This window comes from Bombina bombina, chromosome 5, assembly GCF_027579735.1.
Source record: "Bombina bombina isolate aBomBom1 chromosome 5, aBomBom1.pri, whole genome shotgun sequence".
NCBI lineage: Eukaryota > Metazoa > Chordata > Amphibia > Anura > Bombinatoridae > Bombina > Bombina bombina.
This window is the reverse complement of record NC_069503.1, coordinates 405,944,435-405,964,796: the sequence shown is the minus strand read 5'-3', so window position 1 is coordinate 405,964,796 and position 20,362 is coordinate 405,944,435. Positions and strand designations below refer to the sequence as shown.

The 20,362-nt window shown below is 39.7% G+C and overlaps 1 protein-coding gene across 6 annotated transcripts in view; it reads left to right on the top strand.

Annotated features, from left to right (window-relative positions):
• The window catches only part of SLC4A7 (solute carrier family 4 member 7), a 558,274-nt gene that overhangs the window by 427,391 nt on the left and 110,521 nt on the right, over positions 1 to 20,362 (top strand). For 4 of the 6 annotated variants that reach the window (XM_053714241.1, XM_053714243.1, XM_053714239.1 and 1 more), the window contains exon 6: positions 429 to 617. In XM_053714241.1, the coding sequence (XP_053570216.1) occupies positions 429 to 617 (189 nt within the window). The remainder of the gene's footprint in view (positions 1 to 428; positions 618 to 20,362) is intronic. The other 2 variants (XM_053714242.1, XM_053714244.1) reach the window with 1 other exon arrangement.

Sequence of the window (20,362 nt, the reverse complement as noted above, 5' to 3'; positions counted from 1 at the left end):
AGGGGACTGTCAATAGAGGCTTATATACAAGGTAATCAGAGGTTAAAAGTATATTAATATAACCATGTCGGCTGTGCAAAACTGGGGAATGGGTAATAAAGGGATTATCTATCTTTTTAAACAATAACAATTTTTTTTAGTTGACGGTTCCTTTAACCTCAGGGAAGCTTTTAGAAGATATATGATAGAGTAAGTTGGCCAAGGTGAGAACAGCGCAGGCACCTTACAGATTTTCTGTTGATGCTGTAGCTGATAAACTGAGGAGGACATTGGGTATTTAGTTAGTGTTAGAACCTTCAATATAAATGTATTGGAACACCACGCCCTTTACCTCTCTTAAAGCTGAGCTATATATCTTGTATAATTAATTGATCAACTTTCTGTAATAAAATTATTTATTTTGGTTTTGTATTTTGTTATCTTTGCAGATATGGTGCTAGACAATATGACTGCTTCAGGTCAACTAGATGAAACGATGAGGGATTGCGTCAGGGAGGCTCTCCTAAAAAGGCATCATCACCAGAACGAGAAAAAGTTCAGTAACCGGATTCCACTTGTCCGATCCTTCGCTGATATAGGCAAGAAACATTCTGATCCTCACTTACTTGAACGAAACGGTGAGATAAGTTGTGTCAAGCAGCTTATTCTAACCTATTTCGCTGATACAATTGACACTTTTCTTAGCCGTTAAAGCAGTAGCCACTATTTCTTATTTGTAGCTATTTCTCCAGATCATGACCCTAATTGTTTTGCTTATGTCACTGTTTAATTGGGCATTTCAGCTTGAACATTTCTTTGCTGCTCTAAGGTTAATTTTATTTTTCTTCTAAGATTATGGGGTTGATTTATCAAACCGCAATTTAATTTCTTTTTATATCAGAAGTTATTTCTTTTGTAATCAGATATCCTTATTTAAAAAAAAATCAATTTTGAGTAATATTTTTTAATATAAATTAATAGTGCATAAATAAAGGGACAACAAATTTGCAAATCCAACAGTTCAAACTATTAATGCTCCATCCATCTTGGTTTTAAAGGGAAAGTCAATCCTAGCATGTGTGAAACACTAGGATTGACCAATGAAACAAATAAACAGACTTTCATTCATGAAGTACAAAATAATTCATGCTAAAAGCTCCTTTGTTTCAAGTGTTGCCGCACTGAGCTTCTCAGGCAGCCCACGGCAGAACGCTGTTTTGCTAAGAGGGGACGTTTCCTCCTCTTATGAAATAGCGTGTGGGAAACCCGGCGCCACAGAGAGACAAGCAGTATTTCCTGCACAGCTATTGGCTAAAAGGTGAAAACGGCATCTCTCTAGCAATACAGCGTTCTGCCGTGGGCTGCCTTAACAGCTCAGTGCGGAAACGCTTGAAAGAAATAAAGGAGCTTTCAGCATGAAGTGTTTTATACTTCATGAATGAAAGTCCCCTTTATTTGTGTCAATGGTCAATCATAGCATTTCACAAATGCTTGGATTGACTTTCACTGTAAATAAGAACCAATTTAGCATAAGAGAGAAATAGACGTATAACAACACACAGATAACGTGGAAATAATGCATTGTTTTCCAAATGGAAACAATTCATATATCAGTGTAGATAAACCAACACTGGTTACCATCATAGCATGAACAAGTATACCCTATTTAAAAAATACAATAAAATCAAGGTTACATGTAAAATCTACTTAAAACTTCACCATTCACATTTAATTTTTTGATAATAATTATTGTTATAGATTAATAATAATTTATTTAGTAAGTAATAATAAATGCCTGGAACTACTGTTGATTTCATTGGTCATTTAGAACTACAGTTTCACCTGAGCAGGACATTGTAGTTCTCAAGTCTGTACCAGGGAAACTTTTTTGAATAAGCCTTTATTCTTATTATATGATGGTGGTGTCCTCTGTCACAGGTAAAAACTATGCTAAAAGACTTGCAGTTTCCATCAGGCTTTAAATATGAGTGAAAAAGCAGTTTTCTTACCAGGTACTTTCTTGTTTCCTTTACAAATCAGAAACAGGTTGGCAACTTAAATACAGATGTAACTGAGCTTCTGTATTGATCAATTACCTTATATAAATATTGCATATTTACTGTCTTTTTTTAAAATACATTTTCAGCCAATCACCTTCTTTGTGCCATTGTTTAACGATTTCCTGCTTGAGAATAATAAAGCCAACCTTTTACATTGCACAATAAATTTTGATGTAAATAAAGTTTCAAAAAGGTGGCACTCTTTATAATCCAAAAATAAATCAAACCAAACAAAGTTTTTTTTTTTTGTTCAATTTAGAAATAATTAGTATGTTTAGTTTATGCAGAAAGAGATCACTTTGATCTTCTGGCTGCTTTTCCACCAATCCTCTGGACTAGGGGTCTTCTCTGTAGACTTATAGAATCACTGCAAAACAAAAGTGGGACACCACATATACATTCAAGAATAATTAAATGATACCTTGGCCTAAGCTCACTAACAGTTGGAGTGCCCTGTTTTAGAAGAGATAAACACTCTCTAAATTTTCCTAGAAACCATTATTTCACTAAAGTATCAGAGTTTTGCACATTTTATCCAACAGAGTTGGAGCAAATGTTCTGAATAGGACCTAAGGAAATATAAAATTGTAATAGATGGAATGATGAAATAATTTTTTTAACATACATTGATAAATCACCCCCTTAATATTTTCCTTTTGCAAAGTGTAATCATGAAAGCGCTGGGCTACTGCTTTAATTTGGTTTCCAAGCTTTGTATAATATTTCTGCACTTTATTCTGTATGCAAGTAATGTAATTTTGTATATATCGTAGGTGCTTTATGAATGTCAAGTCTATGAAATCCTTAAATAATTTGATTGACATTAATGTGAATTCTCAAGACATAAGACATGCCATAGCTAGTTCATTAGAAGTGCCATGTAAAGTATGTCCCAGAGTTTTAGTAGAGTTTTCATATTAGAGGCCAATCCATTTGAAAAGCATTAGAAAATCTAGGGCGCAATTAAATATACGGCACAGGTTTCGGCGCAAGCGTGGGAACCCATGCCGCCCGTAATTTCACCTTGCACATCTGGGTATTACATATACTGCGCCGGCATTTTCTAAGTTCTCTAAGTCTGATAAACTAGCGATGTCCAGAAATGAGCGTAAATACAGATTTCTGGAGTCGCCAGTGACTTATGGTACTTTAGAAACGGCCGGCGCCTAAGAAAAGTAAAAAAAATAACAAATCTCCCATAAAAGTCTAACACGCCTCCCAAAAATAAGCCCGACACATAAAACCCCTATATCCACAATTTTATACTTAGTTTATTTTTTTTAAGTAGTGTTATTTTTTTTTAAATTTAATAGTAACGTTAGTATTTTGTAAATTAGGTAATTTTAGTTCATTTAGGGGGTGTTAGGTTAGGGGTTAGGTTTATTGCGTTGTGGGCTATGGCGGTTTAGGGGTTAATAGACTATTAGTTATTGCGGTGGGGGATTGCGGTTGACAGGTAGATAGACATTTGACAGGTAGATAGACATTGCCCATGCGTTAGGTGTTTATTTTTGCAGGCATTTTCGGGAGTTACGGTGCTCCCATACTCAACGCAAGACTTGCTACGGCTGCCTTTTATGGCGAGGTAAAAATGGAGTAAGATTTCTCCATTTTCGCCACGTAAGTCCTTACGCTGTATATTGGATACCAAATTATGCGGCTTTTCTATGTTAATCTATGGCTAAAAAAATTAGTCCGAAGGGTGAAATATACGCGTGTAACTTGTATGCTACGCCGTATATGTAATACCAAAATCGCGTAAAATCTGGCGACGGAGGATTTTGCAGGTGACGCTGCATATGTAATGGAGGCCCAGGTGGGTTTTTTTTTTTGTTGGTGTTGTTTTCTAATGACTTTATGCTGCAGACTGTTTAACAGTTTTTTATTTAAAAAACAAACAAAAAAAAACTCTGGGCAGTTCAGTCAATGATATGCCATACCGCCCACCTCACTGAAAGAAAGCAGAGCCGTACTTCTGCTTCTACAGCTAATGTTTATGAAAGACAGATTGTGCATGCACAGTTGTGCTGTTCAAACCCATGGCACCAAATTACACAGTGAATCACAAGAGTTTTGTTATTGTGACTTTTTGTTATTCTAAGTGACTATGGTTTTATTTCCATGACGAAACTGCACTCCTTATGCTTGAATTAGCAGTTTTTGGGTTAATATATGTATGCTCTTGAATAGCTATAATAAATATAGAACTCGTTTTGTTAGTGCCAAACGAAAAATACTCTCTCTTTTTTTTAACTCTTATTATTTTATTTCATGCTTGTTGTAAGTAATTTAATCCAAATAGGTGCTCATTCAAGGCTAGAGGATACAGGTTCTCTCTGTAGAAATACCCCCCCCCCCCCACTACATTTAAAATAAAAAATGAATCCCAATGACAAAGCCTTTAAAATTCCCCATTTTTACTTGTGCAACCCATCTTCCATGAACATTAGCTGCAAAAGTGTGGAACACGCTTAGCTTTTTCTTTTAATGTAGCGATTAGTACAACATCTGATTAGCTGACCCGCAACAATGTCAGAGCTTTAAAAAAATAATAATAATTAAAAAAAAAAATAGATTGGATGGACAGTTAGGTACGTTTATAGATATACCACGCGGAAGGTAGATTAAACTAAACAAGTCTTATACACAATATCTTTGTATTGCAATGCTTACAATGCAGGTCTGAAAAAAATCTACATTTGTTGTCTCTTTAAAGGGGGATTAAAAGACAATTTTTTTCTTTAATGGCAGGTATAATATACCATTTTTTAAACAACTTTCCAATTTAATTATTTCTCCAACATTGGTGTGTCCGGTCCACGGCGTCATCCTTACTTGTTGGAATATCTCTTCCCCAACAGGAAATGGCAAAGAGTCCCAGCAAAGCTGGCCATATAGTCCCTCCTAGGCTCCGCCCACCCCAGTCATTCTCTTTGCCGTTGCACAGGCAACATCTCCACGGAGATGGTTAAGAGTATGTGGTGTTTAGTTGTAGTTTTTTTTTTTATTCTACTATCAAGAGTTTGTTATTTTAAAATAGTGCTGGTATGTACTATTTACTCTGAAACAGAAAAAGATGAAGATTTCTGTTTGTGAGAGGAAGATGATTTTAGCAGACAGTAACTAAAATCGATTGCTGTTTCCACATAGGACTGTTGAGATGAAGTAACTTCAGTTGGGGGAAACAGTTAGCAGACTTTTCTGCTTAAGGTATGACTAGCCATATTTCTAACAAGACTGTATAATGCTGGAAGGCTGTCATTTCCCCTCATGGGGACCGGTAAGCCATTTTCTTAGTCTCAAACAGAATAAAGGGCTTAATATGGGCTATAAAACTGGTAGACACTTTTATGGGCCAAATCGATTGCTTTATTTGGACATTTTATACATGTTTATGCTGATAATTCACACTTATAAACTTGGGGAACGTTTTTTAAAGTCGGGCACTATGTTAGACACCTTTTCCAGTCAGGAAGGGCCTTCCCAGTTGTAGGCTGAGCCTCATTTTCGCGCCATTACTGCGCAGTTGTTTTTGAGAGCAAGACATGCAGATGTATGTGTGAGGACCTGAAAGTAGTTGGAAAAGTTCCTAGAAGGCGTCATTTGGTATCGTATTCCCCTCTGGGCTTAGTAAAGTCACAGCAAAGGCTGTAGCTGGGACTGTATAGGGGTTAAATCTGTAACCGGCTCCGGTTTCGTTATTTTAAGGGTTAAAGCTCTGAAAATTGTGCAATACTTTTAATGCTTTAAGACACTGTGGTGAAATTTTGGTAAATTTTGAACAATTCCTTCATATTTTTTCACATATTCAGTAATAAAGTGTGCTCTGTTTAAAATTTAAAGAGACAGTAACGGTTTTGTTTTAAAACGGTTTTTGTGCTTTATTGACAAGTTTAAGCCTGTTTAACATGTCTGTGCCTTCAGATAAGCTATGTTCTATATGTATGAAAGCCAATGCGTCTCCCCCTTCAAAATTGTGTGATAATTGTGCCATAGCGTCCAAACAAAGTAAGGACAGTACTGCCACAGATAATGAAATTGCCCAAGATGATTCCTCAGATGAAGGGAGTAGACATGGTTCTACATCATCTCCTTCTGTGTCTTCGACAGTTTTGCCCACGCAGGAGGCCCCTAGTACTTCTAGCGCGCCAATGCTTATTACCATGCAACAATTGACGGCTGTAATGTATAACTCCATAGCAAATATTTTATCCAAAATGCCTGCATATCAGAGAAAGCGCGATTGCTCTGTTTTAAACACTGAAGAGCAGGAGGGCGCTGATGATAATTGTTCTGTCATACCCTCACACCAATCTGAAGGAGCCATGAGGGAGGTTTTGTCAGATGGGGAAATTTCAGATTCAGGAAAAATTTCTCAACAGGCTGAACCTGATGTTGTGACATTTAAATTTAAATTAGAACATCTCCGCGCACTGCTTAAGGAGGTGTTATCTACTCTGGATGATTGTGACAACTTGGTCATTCCAGAAAAATTATGCAAGATGGACAAGTTCCTAGAGGTTCCGGTGCACCCCGACGCTTTTCCTATACCCAAGCGGGTGACGGACATAGTGAATAAGGAGTGGGAGAAGCCCGGCATACCTTTTGTTCCCCCTCCTATATTTAAGAAATTATTTCCTATGGTCGACCCCAGAAAGGACTTATGGCAGACAGTCCCGAAGGTCGAGGGGGCAGTTTCTACTCTAAACAAGAGCACTACTATTCCTATCGAGGATAGTTGTGCTTTCAAAGATCCTATGGATAAAAATTTGGAAGGTTTGCTTAAAAAGATTTTTGTACAGCAAGGTTACCTTCTACAACCCATTTCGTGCATTGTTCCTGTCACTACAGCAGCGTGGTTCTGGTTCGAAGAACTAGAAAAGTCGCTCAGTAGAGAGACTCCATATGAGGAGGTCATGGACAGAGTTCACGCACTTAAGTTGGCTAACTCTTTTATTTTAGATGCCGCTTTGCAATTAGCTAGATTAGCGGCGAAAAATTCAGGGTTTGCAATTGTGGCGCGCAGAGCGCTTTGGCTAAAGTCTTGGTCAGCGGATGTATCATCCAAGACAAAATTGCTTAACATCCCCTTCAAGGGTAAAACTCTCTTTGGACCAGAATTGAAAGAGATTATCTCAGACATCACTGGGGGAAAGGGTCACGCCCTCCCACAAGATAGGCCTTTCAAGGCCAAGAATAAGTCTAATTTTCGTTCCTTTCGTAATTTCAGGAACGGACCGGCCTCTAATTCTGCATCCTCTAAGCAAGAGGGTAATGCCTCACAGTCCAAACCAGCCTGGAAACCGATGCAAGGCTGGAACAAGGGTAAGCAGACCAAGAAGCCTGCTACCGCTAACAAAACAGCATGAAGGAGTAGCCTCCGATCCGGGACCGGATCTAGTGGGGGGCAGACTCTCTCTCTCTTTGCTCAGGCTTGGGCAAGAGATGTTCAGGATCCCTGGACGCTAGAAATAGTTTCTCAGGGTTATCTTCTGGAATTCAAGGAACTACCCCCAAGGGGAAGGTTCCACATGTCTCACTTATCCTCAAACCAAATAAAGAAACAGGCGTTCTTACATTGTGTAGCAGACCTGTTAAAGATGGGAGTGATACACCCAGTTCCAATGACGGAACAAGGAATGGGATTTTACTCAAATCTGTTCGTAGTTCCCAAAAAAGAGGGAACCTTCAGACCAATTCTTGATTTAAAGATCCTAAACAAATTTCTCAGGGTACCATCGTTCAAAATGGAAACCATTCGAACGATTCTACCCACTATCCAGGAAGGTCAATTTATGACTACCGTGGATCTAAAGGATGCGTACCTACATATTCCTATCCACAAAGAACATCATCAGTTCCTAAGGTTCGCCTTTCTGGACAAACATTACCAGTTTGTGGCCCTCCCATTCGTATTAGCCTCTGCTCCAAGGATTTTCATAAAGGTTCTCGGGTCCCTTCTAGCGGTTCTAAGACTGAGGGGCATTGCAGTAGTACCATATTTGGACGACATTCTAATACAAGTGTCGTCCCTTTCAAAAGCAAAGGCTCATACAGACATCGTTCTGGCCTTTCTCAGATCTCACGGATGGAAGGTGAACATAGAAAAAAGTTCTCTGTCTCCGTCAACAAGAGTTCCCTTCTTGGGAACAATAATAGATTCCTTAGAAATGAGGATCTTTCTGACAGATGTCAGAAAGTCAAAACTTCTAAGCGCTTGTCAAGTTCTTCATTCTGTTCCACGTCCTTCCATAGCTCAGTGCATGGAAGTAGTAGGGTTGATGGTTGCAGCAATGGACATAGTTCCTTTTGCGCAAATTCATCTCAGACCATTACAACTGTGCATGCTGAAACAGTGGAATGGGGACTATACAGACTTGTCTCCAGTGATTCAAGTAGATCAGAAGACCAGAGATTCACTCCGTTGGTGGATATCCCTGGACCACCTATCCCAGGGAATGAGCTTCTGCAGACCAGAGTGGGTCATTGTCACTACCGACGCCAGTCTAGTGGGCTGGGGTGCGGTCTGGGAATCCCTGAAAGCTCAGGGACTATGGTCTCGGGAAGAGTCTCTTCTCCCGATAAACATTCTGGAACTAAGAGCGATATTCAATGCTCTCAGGGCTTGGCCTCAGCTTGCAAAGGCCAGATTCATAAGATTCCAATCAGACAACATGACGACTGTTGCGTATATCAATCATCAGGGGGGAACAAGGAGTTCCCTGGCGATGAAAGAAGTGACCAAAATAATACAATGGGCGGAGAATCACTCCTGCCATCTATCAGCGATCCACATCCCAGGTGTGGAAAACTGGGAAGCGGATTATCTGAGTCGTCAGACATTCCATCCGGGGGAGTGGGAACTCCACCCGGAGATTTTTGCCCAGTTGACTCAATTATGGGGCATTCCAGACATGGATCTGATGGCGTCTCGTCAGAACTTCAAGGTTCCTTGCTACGGGTCCAGATCCAGGGATCTCAAGGCGACTCTAGTGGATGCACTAGTAGCGCCTTGGACCTTCAACCTAGCTTATGTGTTTCCACCGTTTCCTCTCATTCCCAGGCTGGTAGCCAGGATCAAACAGGAGAGGGCCTCGGTGATCTTGATAGCTCCTGCAGACCTGGTGAATATGTCATCGGCTCCACCATGGAAACTGCCTTTGAGACAGGACCTTCTTGTTCAGGGTCCATTCGAACATCCAAATCTGGTCTCCCTCCAGCTGACGGCTTGGAGATTGAACGCTTGATTCTATCAAAGCGTGGGTTTTCAGTTCAGTTGATCAGATATGTAAGGCAGCGACTTGGTCTTCACTGCACACTTTTACCAAATTCTACAAATTTGATACTTTTGCTTCTTCGGAGGCTATTTTTGGGAGAAAGGTTTTGCAAGCCGTGGTGCCTTCCGTTTAGCTAACCTGATTTGCTCCCTCCCTTCATCCGTGTCCTAAAGCTTTGGTATTGGTTCCCACAAGTAAGGATGACGCCGTGGACCGGACACACCAATGTTGGAGAAAACAGAATTTATGCTTACCTGATAAATTACTTTCTCCAACGGTGTGTCCAGTCCACGGCCCGCCCTGGTTTTTTAATCAGGTCTGATGAATTATTTTCTCTAACTACAGTCACCACGGTACCATATGGTTTCTCCTATATTTTTCCTCCTGTCCGTCGGTCGAATGACTGGGGTGGGCGGAGCCTAGGAGGGACTATATGGCCAGCTTTGCTGGGACTCTTTGCCATTTCCTGTTGGGGAAGAGATATTCCCACAAGTAAGGATGACGCCGTGGACCGGACACACCGTTGGAGAAAGTAATTTATCAGGTAAGCATAAATTCTGTTTTTATAAAATTTTATTTTATAAAATTTTGATTTATTCGCTTTGTATCATTTTTTGAAGGAGCAGCAATGCGCTACTGGGAGCTAGTCAAACCCAACGGTTGGTCAAATGACAAGAGGTATATATGAACAGCCACCAATCATTAGCTAACTTTTAGTAGTGCATTTCTGCCCCTAAACCTATCTACTTATGCTTTTCAACAAAAGATACCAAAAGAACAAAGCAAATTAGCTTTTAGAAGTAAATTAGAAAGTTGTTTAAAATGGCAGTATCTGAATCATGGACGTTCAATTGTGACATGACTATCCCTTTAATTCAAGCAGCAACACTTTTTAATGCATTGGAATTTTAAAGAAAAGGATTCAAAAATTGTGTGTAATCAAAAGCATTAAAATAGTATTTATCACATTTATATCCTTCAAACTTGAAGGAACTTGTATGCTAAGAGGTTTTGTTTGTGTTTATTTTATAAATATTCTCTTACCCTGCTTTAGTTGAGAGGACATCTACACCGAAGTGTTTGCGTATGTGTGTTTGTATATGTACGTATGAGTACTTGAAATAAGTATTTGAATAAGCCTATCTGGAAGAACAAGGTTTAATTAAATTAGCCTGTTCTGATGTGTCATTGGTAATGGTATGACCTAGAGAACAATGTTTGTTCCGTGATTGCATACATATGGATTTAGTATAATTGACCATAAGCCTCAAGCATTAATGAGCTTTGCAAACTCACTGTGCTGCTTTTAATTTATCCTCTAACACTGCGGTCATTTCTCCATGAATATTCTTCACTACCCTAATGTGAAGTGGCTACTAATATGTTTTTGTTTAGCCATTAACAATTAGCCATATAATGTGCCCATGTAATGTCTGAATATACATTGCTGGGTTTATTTGGAAAATAGCAAATGTTAATACACTTCAGTTTTATTTACATTACAGGAGTTTTTTTTCCCTCAATAACAGAGATCGGTTCCACTAATATTCTAAATGTAAAGAGTTTCTCTACATCTGTGAGTCAGTCACTCAGTACTGAGCCAATGACCAGCCATTATTCTAGTAGTTAACAATTGGACCTGAGAAGTATCATATTACTGAATGTAGCTGGGTTAAGTTTTATGTAGTTTTATGTAGTTTTCCCTCAAACTAGATTAGTCATGGAACCTTTTCACAGCATCAAAAATAATTAAGGAATCCTAGTTACTCAAAACAGTAAGATGTGATCCCTTTGCCAGGACCTTGTTATAATACAGTCACAGTAAAAATGAGCCACATAATTCCTTTTGACTACAAATGCTGCACATCATCTTAAAAATGGTGGCTCACTGGATATAAAATAGTGCTAAAGCTAGGTTCTTATTCTTAGATATTATGAACATTTGCCCCTCCTGCCCTCAACTCCAGATAACAACCATGGGTGCCATCTTCACATCACTCTCCATAGAGTGAAATCTTTTATTGTGTTTTTGCATTTTTATGTTGACTCCAAATCTTACAAACAATATTTTAATCTTTTGTGTGTACTACATGTTTTTCAGTTTTCTGCATATTAGTATAACCATACCACACTCACTTTGATAACATAGTACATTATAGATAGGGGAGAAAGGGACTTAGAGACCTTTATGACCCAACGCTTTATATGCTGGGGTCTGTAATTTACTTTGTTTAGTAACGTTCCCCTTAAAATAAGTTACATCAACTTTTTTCTTCTGCTTACAAGTTCATCAAGAGCAGATATAGTATGGGTTCCAAAAATAAGTGAAGCTTTATTATAAAATTGTGTTTTTGTAAAGAAACAAAGTTATAAATAGAAGATATAGCCCAACAGCAATTATTATTATTATTATTTTTTAAAATAATTTTTATTTAAGGCAATATATTACTTCGGTACATAAAACAAATACAAACTGTAGAAGCAATTATTATTATTATTATCATTTGTATAACGCTGGCAAATTCCATAGCGCTAAGTACAGTGAAAGGGGTATACAATGACAAGGATTTGTGATAAAATACAAAACATAACAAAACTAAATAAATCTAGTACAGGAGGAAGAGGGTCCTGCTCCAGAGAGCTCATAATCTACAGGTTTAGGGTGCAGAGACATAAGGTTGGGGTAGCTTGTCAAATCAGTTGCAGCATTGAGTCAGGCAGTTCATGTATTAGCTTGTTTAGGATGAGAGATGGAGGAGAGATGGTAGGCCTCTCTGAATAGGTGGGTTTTCAACGAGCATCTGAAGCTATACAAGGTTGGAGACTGTCTTATGGAGCGGGTTAGAGAGTTTCAGAGGACAGGAGCAGCACTTGCGAAGTCTTGGAGATGGTAGTGGGACCTAGAGATAACAGGAGCGGAGAGACGTAGGTCAGAGATTGATCGAAGAGGACGGGATGGGGAATATTTCACGATGAGAGAGGAAATATAGTTGGGAGTTAGACTGTTGAGTGCTTTTTAAGTTAGGGTTAATACTTTAAATTGAATTCTGGAGTGTATGGGGAGCCAGTGTAGAGATTTGCAGAGCGGAGCAGCTGTTGTAGATCGGCGACTTAGGTGGATGAGTCTAGCAGAAGCATTCATAATAGATTGGAGGGAGAGGAGATGGTGTTTTGGAAGGCCATTTAGAAGTAGATTGTAATAATCAATGCGTAACAAAAGGAGGGAATTAATTAGTATTTTTGTAGTTTTTTGAGTAAGGAAGGGACGAATTCTGGAAATGTTGTGTAGGTGTGAGCGGCAGGATTTGGTAAGTGCTTGTGTATGTGGGTTGAATGTGAGTTCTGAGTCAAGTGTGACCCCAAGACAGCAGACCTGGGGTGAGGTGTTGAGAATAGAGGCTCCAACCATCAGAGAAATGTCAGGTGTTGGATGTCTAGAAGAGGGGGGAATAAGAAGCAGCTCAGTTTTGGACAGATTAAGTTGGAGGTAGTGTGAAGACATCCAAGAGGAAATTGCAGAGAGGCAGTTGGAAATCTGGTTGAGTAAAGAGGGAGAGAAAAGATAAATTTGGGTATCATCGGCATATAAGTGGTACTGGAATCCAAAGGGGGCTATAAGTTTTTCAAGGGAGGATGTATAGAGAGAGCAAAGCAAGGAACCCAAGACAGAGCCTTGCGTTACTCCAACGGAGAGAGGGATAGGAACACAAAATATGTTGTTAAAGGAAACTGAAAAGGAGCTGTTTGAGAGATATGAGGCTAACCAGGAGAGGGCTGTGTCAGGGATGCCAAAAGAATGTAGTATTTTTAGGAGAGGATGGTCAACTGTGTCAAAGGCAGTGGACAGGTCAAGAAGAATTAGTAAGGAGTAGTGGCCTTTTGCTTTAGCTGATAACAGGTAATTTGTTATTTAGTAAGAGCGGTTTCTGTTGAGTGTTTAGGGCGGAAACCAAATTGTAGTGGTTAGCCGATTATAAACCAGTCGTTCCAATGATTTTGAAGCAAAGGGAAGTAAGGAGACCGGTCGATAGTTAGAAGGGGTGGAGGGGTCAAGATTGGTATGATTGACGCATGCTTGAATGTATCAGGAAATGTGCCAGTGGAGAGATTGGTTAAAGTGAAGGTACATTTTGATGAATTAGTGCCCAGTTTTTAATAAACCTATTAAAAAACAAGGGCACTTTAATTCATCAAAATTGCCATTTCACGGTTTTATTAAAAAACTTACCTTTTAATCCTGAATGCCGCTCCTGCGATTCCCCCGGCTGTCGGAAGCCTCTGCAGACGTCAGAAATGACAAATCAGGCTTCCTCCAATCACAGCTCCCCCCCCCCCCCCCGGGGAATCTTGGCCTGATGCAACGCTGTGATTGGAGGAAGCCGGATTCATCATTTTGGACCAGCGAAGACGGCTTGCGACGGGCAGAGGAAGTGCTGGAGCGGCTGCCAGGATTAAAAGGTAAGTTTTTGAAGAAAACAGTGAAATGTCAATTTTGATGAATTAAAGTGCCCTTGTTTTTAATAGGTTTATTAAAAACCGGGCACTATTTCATCAAAATGGACCTTTACTTTAAAGAGATGAGTTAGGGTAGGAGTTAGTGAAAGAGAGAGAGGGAAGAAGTTGTGAAGGAAAAGGGTCAAGTGGGCAGGTTATGAGATGAACCAAGGATAGGAGTACAGGGACTTCTTCCTCTGTTACAGAAGGGAAGTAGCATAGAGTTTTGTTAATAGAAGGGGTGGGTAGGATTGCTGGGTTTGAGGTGCAGATATCTTTTCTAATGGTGTCAATTTTATTTTTGAAGTAATCCGCAATAATCTGAGCAGTGAGGTTGGTAGTGGGCGGGTTCGCAGGCGGACGTAGAAGTGAGTTGAAGGTTGAGAACAGCTTTCTGGGGTTGGATGCGTGAGATGATACAAGGGAGGAGATATAGTCTTTTTTGGCAAGGCTGAGCGCAGAGTTGTATGACTTAAGGATGAATTTATAATGCCAGAAATCAGCACAGGTGCGTGATTTTCTCCACTGCCAATAGCAGCCGTGAACATCGCTGAAGATATCTGGTCTGTTTGGTGTGCTACGGATGCCGTTGAGTGATTGATGTACGTCAAAGAGTGGAGGGTGCAGCTTTGTCAAGTGTTGATTTTAGTGCCGAATTATACTGTAAAGCCACAAGGTTTGGGCAAAAGAGGGATGAAATGTTGGAGAGCAGAGGATTCAGTTGAGTGGAAAAGTCTGTGAGATCCAAGTCTTTTAAATTCCTGCAAGGTAGCAGTTTTTGGGGGGCTTGCAAAGATGTAGTAGCTAGAGTAAGAGAGAAAGTTAGTAGATGGTGGTCAGAGAGAGGAAAGGGGAAGTTAAGGAAGTTAGAAACGGCACAGAGATTAGTGAAGACATGGAGCTTGAAGGGCCGTGTTTCTGGCGAGTCTTCAGACTCGCCAGAAACAGCAGTTATGAAGCATAACCCTGTCCTGCTCTGATGAGGCGGACAGGAATCGCCGGAATTCAACCCAATCGAGTACGATCGGGTTGATTGACACCTCCCTGCTGGCGGCCCATTGGCCGCGAGTCTGTGGGGGGCGGCGTTGCACCAGCAGCTCTTGTGAGCTGCTGGTGCAATGCTGAATACGGATAGTGTATTGCTCTCCGCATTCAGTGAGGTCTTGCGGATCTGATCTGCACTGTCGGGTCAGGTCCGCAAGACCTTTAATAAATTGGCCTCTATGTCTATGGAGTTGCCTTCACAGTGGGTTGGAGATGTTGTCCACTGGGACAGGCCAAAAGAGGTGGTAGTGGATAGAAGTTTAGAGGCAGCAGGCATTTTAGGATTATCAACAGGTATGTTGAAGTCCCCTAAGATGAGAGAAGGGACGTTACAAGAGAGAAAATGTGGAAGCCAGGCTTCAAAGTGGTCCAGAAATTGTGATGCTGGGCCAGGGGGCTGATAGATAACTGCAACACAAATTGCTACAGATGAGAAGAGGCGGATAGCATGAACTTCAAAAGATGATAAAGAAAGAGAGGGGGTGAAGGAATGCAGTGAAAGGTACTGTGTGGAGACAGGAGACTTCCTACTCCCCCTCCTTGTTTGTCTCCTGGTCTGGGAGTGTGACTGAAGTGCAGGCCGCCATAGGACAGAGAGGCTACAGCAGTTGTGTTAGAGGAGGAAAGCCAAGTTTCAGTGAGGGCTAACAGGTTAAGTGAACATGAAATAAATAGGTAGTGAATAGATGTAAGCTTATTGCATACAGAGCGTGCATGCCAAAGGTCACGAGAATTGAGATGTACTAAAAGAGGTGCAGTTAATGAGGTTTAGAGGGTTATGTGGGCAAGGTGTATGGGTTGTCATTTGGGGTAGTGAAATAAGGGAAGCAAAGGGTGGATGTGGGTTAGAAGAGACATCCCCACCTGCAAGAAGAAGAAATGTGGTAAGCGAAAGGAGATGAGAATGTGTCTTATGCGAGTTTTTAAGTTTAGAATCAGTGAAGCATGGCTGTCTGATGGATGTGAGATAGGAATAGAGTTCATGTGTGTTGTAGAGGGGGGAAGGTAGAAGAGGAGGAGAAATATGAATTGTCTGAGTGCTGTTTGTGAAAGGAAGAGCTGTGACTTTAAGGAGAAGGGAGGAAAAGGTTAATGCTGACATTAGAAAGTGTAGCATGTTTGCAGTTAATTTAGGGAGATTTAAATGCACTTTTTTCTCTGTTGTCCAGCAATTATTATAATCATTTCCCCTTTATCATATCCTTAGAATGTTTCACTTTTGTGTTAAAGGGATGTGAAGCTCAAAAACATTATTTTGTGATTCAGACAGAGCACACCATTTTAAAAGTTTCCTATTTACTTCTATTATAAAATTTGCTTCGTTCCCATGATATTCTCCATTTAAGAGATCCCTAGGTAGGCATCTGAAGCACTACATGGTAGGAAATATCGCTGCCATCTAGTACTCTTGCAAATGGGTAACATTCTTGTAAAACTGCTGCTATATATTGCTCCAGAAATGGGACGGCTCCTAAGCTTATGTCAATGCTTTTCAACAAAAGATACCAAGAGAATGAAACAAATTAATAATATAAGTAAATTAGGAAAATGTTTAAAATCACATGCTTGATCTGAATCATGGAAGAAAAGTTTCGTGTTGTATATCCCTTTAGGTTCTGTAGGAAGATGGTTATGATTTTATGTGATACCAATAATCATTAAAAAAAAAGTCTAACATGAAATGACCAAAAGGAAGTTTTAACTTATTTACAGATTGATTGTATAAATGTGTTTATCTGTGTTATCCTGTAAAAATAGCAATAGTAGTGAAGAACAATAGTCCATTTTTAATATGTAATGAAATAATTGTTTAAATAATATTAACTTGTTTTTCAGACCCTTTCCCTCATTTGTTTAACTTCAGCAGTCCGATGCTAGATTAGAGTATTCATTTGTTGTGCATAATTATCCAGCACATGTACAAAATAAAGCTGTGAAAACGTCACATAATATTTATCTTCAAGTGATGGTAAAGTCTACTTTTTAAAATCAGATCCGGAATGTTAGTGATATTTTAGATGGAGTTTAATTAATCAGTTATAATGAAGTTGCACTATAATTTACTTTTTAATGTAGATATGAAATTCAAATTCCCCGTGCTCCGCCACCCACTTCAAAAGTCAATGTTTCTGTGAGCTAATACTTTGAATTGTTCAATCAGTGTCTTTCCCCATATGGCACTTTTGTTGTAGCTAGAGCACTGTTTGTAGAACCATTCAGATAGTTAGCGCACAGAAAAAGTTACTTTTTAAGTGGGAGGCCCAGCACGGGGTATTTGGATTTCAGATCTACATGAAAAAGGAAGTTATAACGCAGCTTCATTACAACTGATGAATTAAAGTCCATCTAAAATATCACTAACATTGCAAATCTGTTTTTATAAAGAGGAGGGTTTACCATCACTTTAATTTTACACAAAAGTACATGCACACTTTCAAGTGTGTTTGAGAGTGCACACATGGTTTATTTTGAACTCTGTGCTAGCCCACTGTTCCCATTTCAATATCCTGCAACCAGCTTATGCTGTTTTTAGCTTTTGATTGGCTGGAGGGGGTAGACAAAGGGTAAATGCACCTATATTATTTTTGAGTGCGACTTTTAAGTTGTTTTTACAAACTTGAAAATTCCATATTGCTTGGAAGTTTATGTTGGAATTAATTTATTGTTTAAATGAATGCCAAATGTATTTAAATCTGAGAGTTATTATTACTGCTATTATATATTATAATTATATAAATATGTTGTACCTGTTACACAAAAGTAGACACTGAATAAATGTCATGCACCTGCCATTATGTAACCTTGGTTACTGCACATTTCTGAAGGAGTGCAAACACATCAGCAAAAAATCCAGTGAAATATAGATTTAAATATGGTGGCACCCATGAGTCTGACTAGAAGGAGGTGGGGAATAACCTCAATACTATGGTTATAAAATGTATTTAGTGTTCAGTGTCCCTTTAAGAAATGTTCAGAGTTCTCAGTTTTACAAATAACAATAATAATAAAACCCGTTTATACTAGGCAACCAACTTATAAAAGAAAACAGATCTTGCTTAAAGGGATTATATGAAACCCAAAAATGTTTCTTGTGATTCAGACAGAGCATACAATTTTAGAAAAGTTCCCAATTTACTTTTATTATCAAATTTGCTTCATTACCTTGATATTCTGTGTTGAAGTGATACCTAGGTAGGCATCTGGAACTCTACATGGCAGGAAATGGTGCTGCCATCTAGTGCTCTTGCAAAACTGCTGCCGTATATTGCTCCAGACATGGGCAGTCTCCTGAGCTTACGACCCTTCTTTTCAACAAAAGATACCAAGAGAACGAAGAAAATGTATTATAGAATTAAATTAGAAAGTTGTTTCAAATTACAAGATCTATCTAAACAACAAAATAATTTTCTCTTGTAAGGTGTATCCAGTCCACAGATTCATCCATTACTTGTGGGATATTCTCCTTCCCAACAGGAAGTTGCAAGAGGACATCCACAGCAGAGCTGTCTATATAGCTCCTCCCCTAACCCCCACCTCCAGTCATTCTCTTGCAACTCTCGACAAGATAGGAAGTATCAAGAGATATGTGGTGACTTAGTGTAGTTTTACCTTCAATCAAGAGTTTATTTTTAAACGGTACCGACATTGTACTGTTTTACTCTCAGGCAGAAATTAGAAGAAGAATTCTGCCTGGAGGTTTGATGATCTTAGCGGTTTGTAACGAAGGTCCATTGCTGTTCTCACACATAACTGAAGAGTATGGGAAAACTTCAGTTGGGGGAACGGTCTGCAGATTACCTGCTTTGAGGTATGTTCAGTATTTTTATTTCTAGAGAGAGGAATAAGTTCTAGAAAATGCTGACAGAGCCTTGTGTATTTGAGGTAAGCCTGATGCAGTGATTTAACAACGACTGGGATCATGCTTACAAAACAGGGTAATACTCATGTTAATACTCATATTACTTAGTGACAAAACGTTTACATGATTTCATAAATAGGATGTTTTTTCTCTGAGGGAGATAAGTCTTTATTTGGGGCCTAGTTTCCACATGGCTAGTCAGATACTCCTAGGAGTATTTTCTTAAGGCCCCATTGACATCCAGTACATGGTGGGAGGGGCCTATTTTAGCGCTCTAGATGCGCAGTTTTAATTCAGACTGAGACATCCAGCTTCCCTAGAGGAGTCCTCTGGCATCTGAGGACCATTACAAAGGGTTTATTTCTGCACAAAAGTGTATTTGAGGGCAGGTAGGAGCCTCAGCAGAGCTGTGGCAAGGTGCTCAACTGTCTTTTAATGTTTTTTAAATCCGGTTTGGAGCCTAAGGGGTTAATCATCCATTTGCAAGTGGGTGCAATGTTGCTTTAGTCCCTTACACACACTGTAAAAATTTCAAAGACTTTACTATATTTTTACACTGTTTTGCAGTTTAAGTGCTAGTTTTTTTCTCTTAAAGGCACAGTAACGTTTTTGTTTAATTGCTGTTTCACCTTTATTAAAGTGTTTTCCAAACTTGCTTGTCTCATTACTAGTCTGTTAAACATGTCTGGCATAGAGGAAACTCCTTGTTCAATATGTTTGGAAGCCATTGTGGAACCCCCTCTTAGAATGTGTACCAAATGTACTGAAATTTCTATAAACTATAAAGACCATATTATGGCGCTTAAAGATTTATCTCCAGGGAATTCTCTGAATGAAAAAAGGGACATTATGCCATCTAGCTCTCCCCATGTGTCAGAACCTATAACTCCCGCTCAAGTGACGCCAAGTACATCTAGCGCGTCTAATTCTTTTACCTTACAGGACATGGCGGCAGTTATGAATGCTACCCTCTCAGAGGTATTGTCCAAACTGCCAGGGTTACAAGGAAAGTGAGACAGCTCTGGGGCTAGAACTAATACAGAGCTTTCTGACGCTTTAATGCCTGTGTCCGATATACCCTCACAATACTCCGAAGCCGAGGCAGGTGAGCTTCTATCTGTGGGTGACATTTCAGACTCAGAGAAGGCGTTGCTTCAGTCTGATTCTGAAATGACAGCGTTTAAATTTAAGCTTGAACACCTCCGCTTATTGCTTAGGGAGGTTTTAGCGACTCTGGATGACTGCAACGCCATTGTGGTTCCAGAGAAATTGTGTAAAATGGACAAATACTTTGCAGAGGTTTTCGGAAATTATTACTAAGGAATGGGATAGACCAGGTGTGCCATTCTCTCCCCCTCCTGCTTTCAAAAAGATGTTTCCCATAGATGCCGCCATACGGGACTCGTGGCAGACGGTCCCTAAGGTGGAGGGAGCAGTCTCTACCCTAGCTAAGTGTACAACTATCCCCGTCGAGGACAGTTGTGCTTTCCTAGATCCTATGGATAAAAAATTGGAGGGTCTCCTTAAGAAAATTTTTATACATCAAGGTTTTGTTCTCCAGCCTCTTGCATGCATTGCCCCAGTTACTGCTGCAGCGGCTTTTTGGTTTGAGTCTCTTGAGGAGGCTCTACAGGTGGAGACCCCGTTAG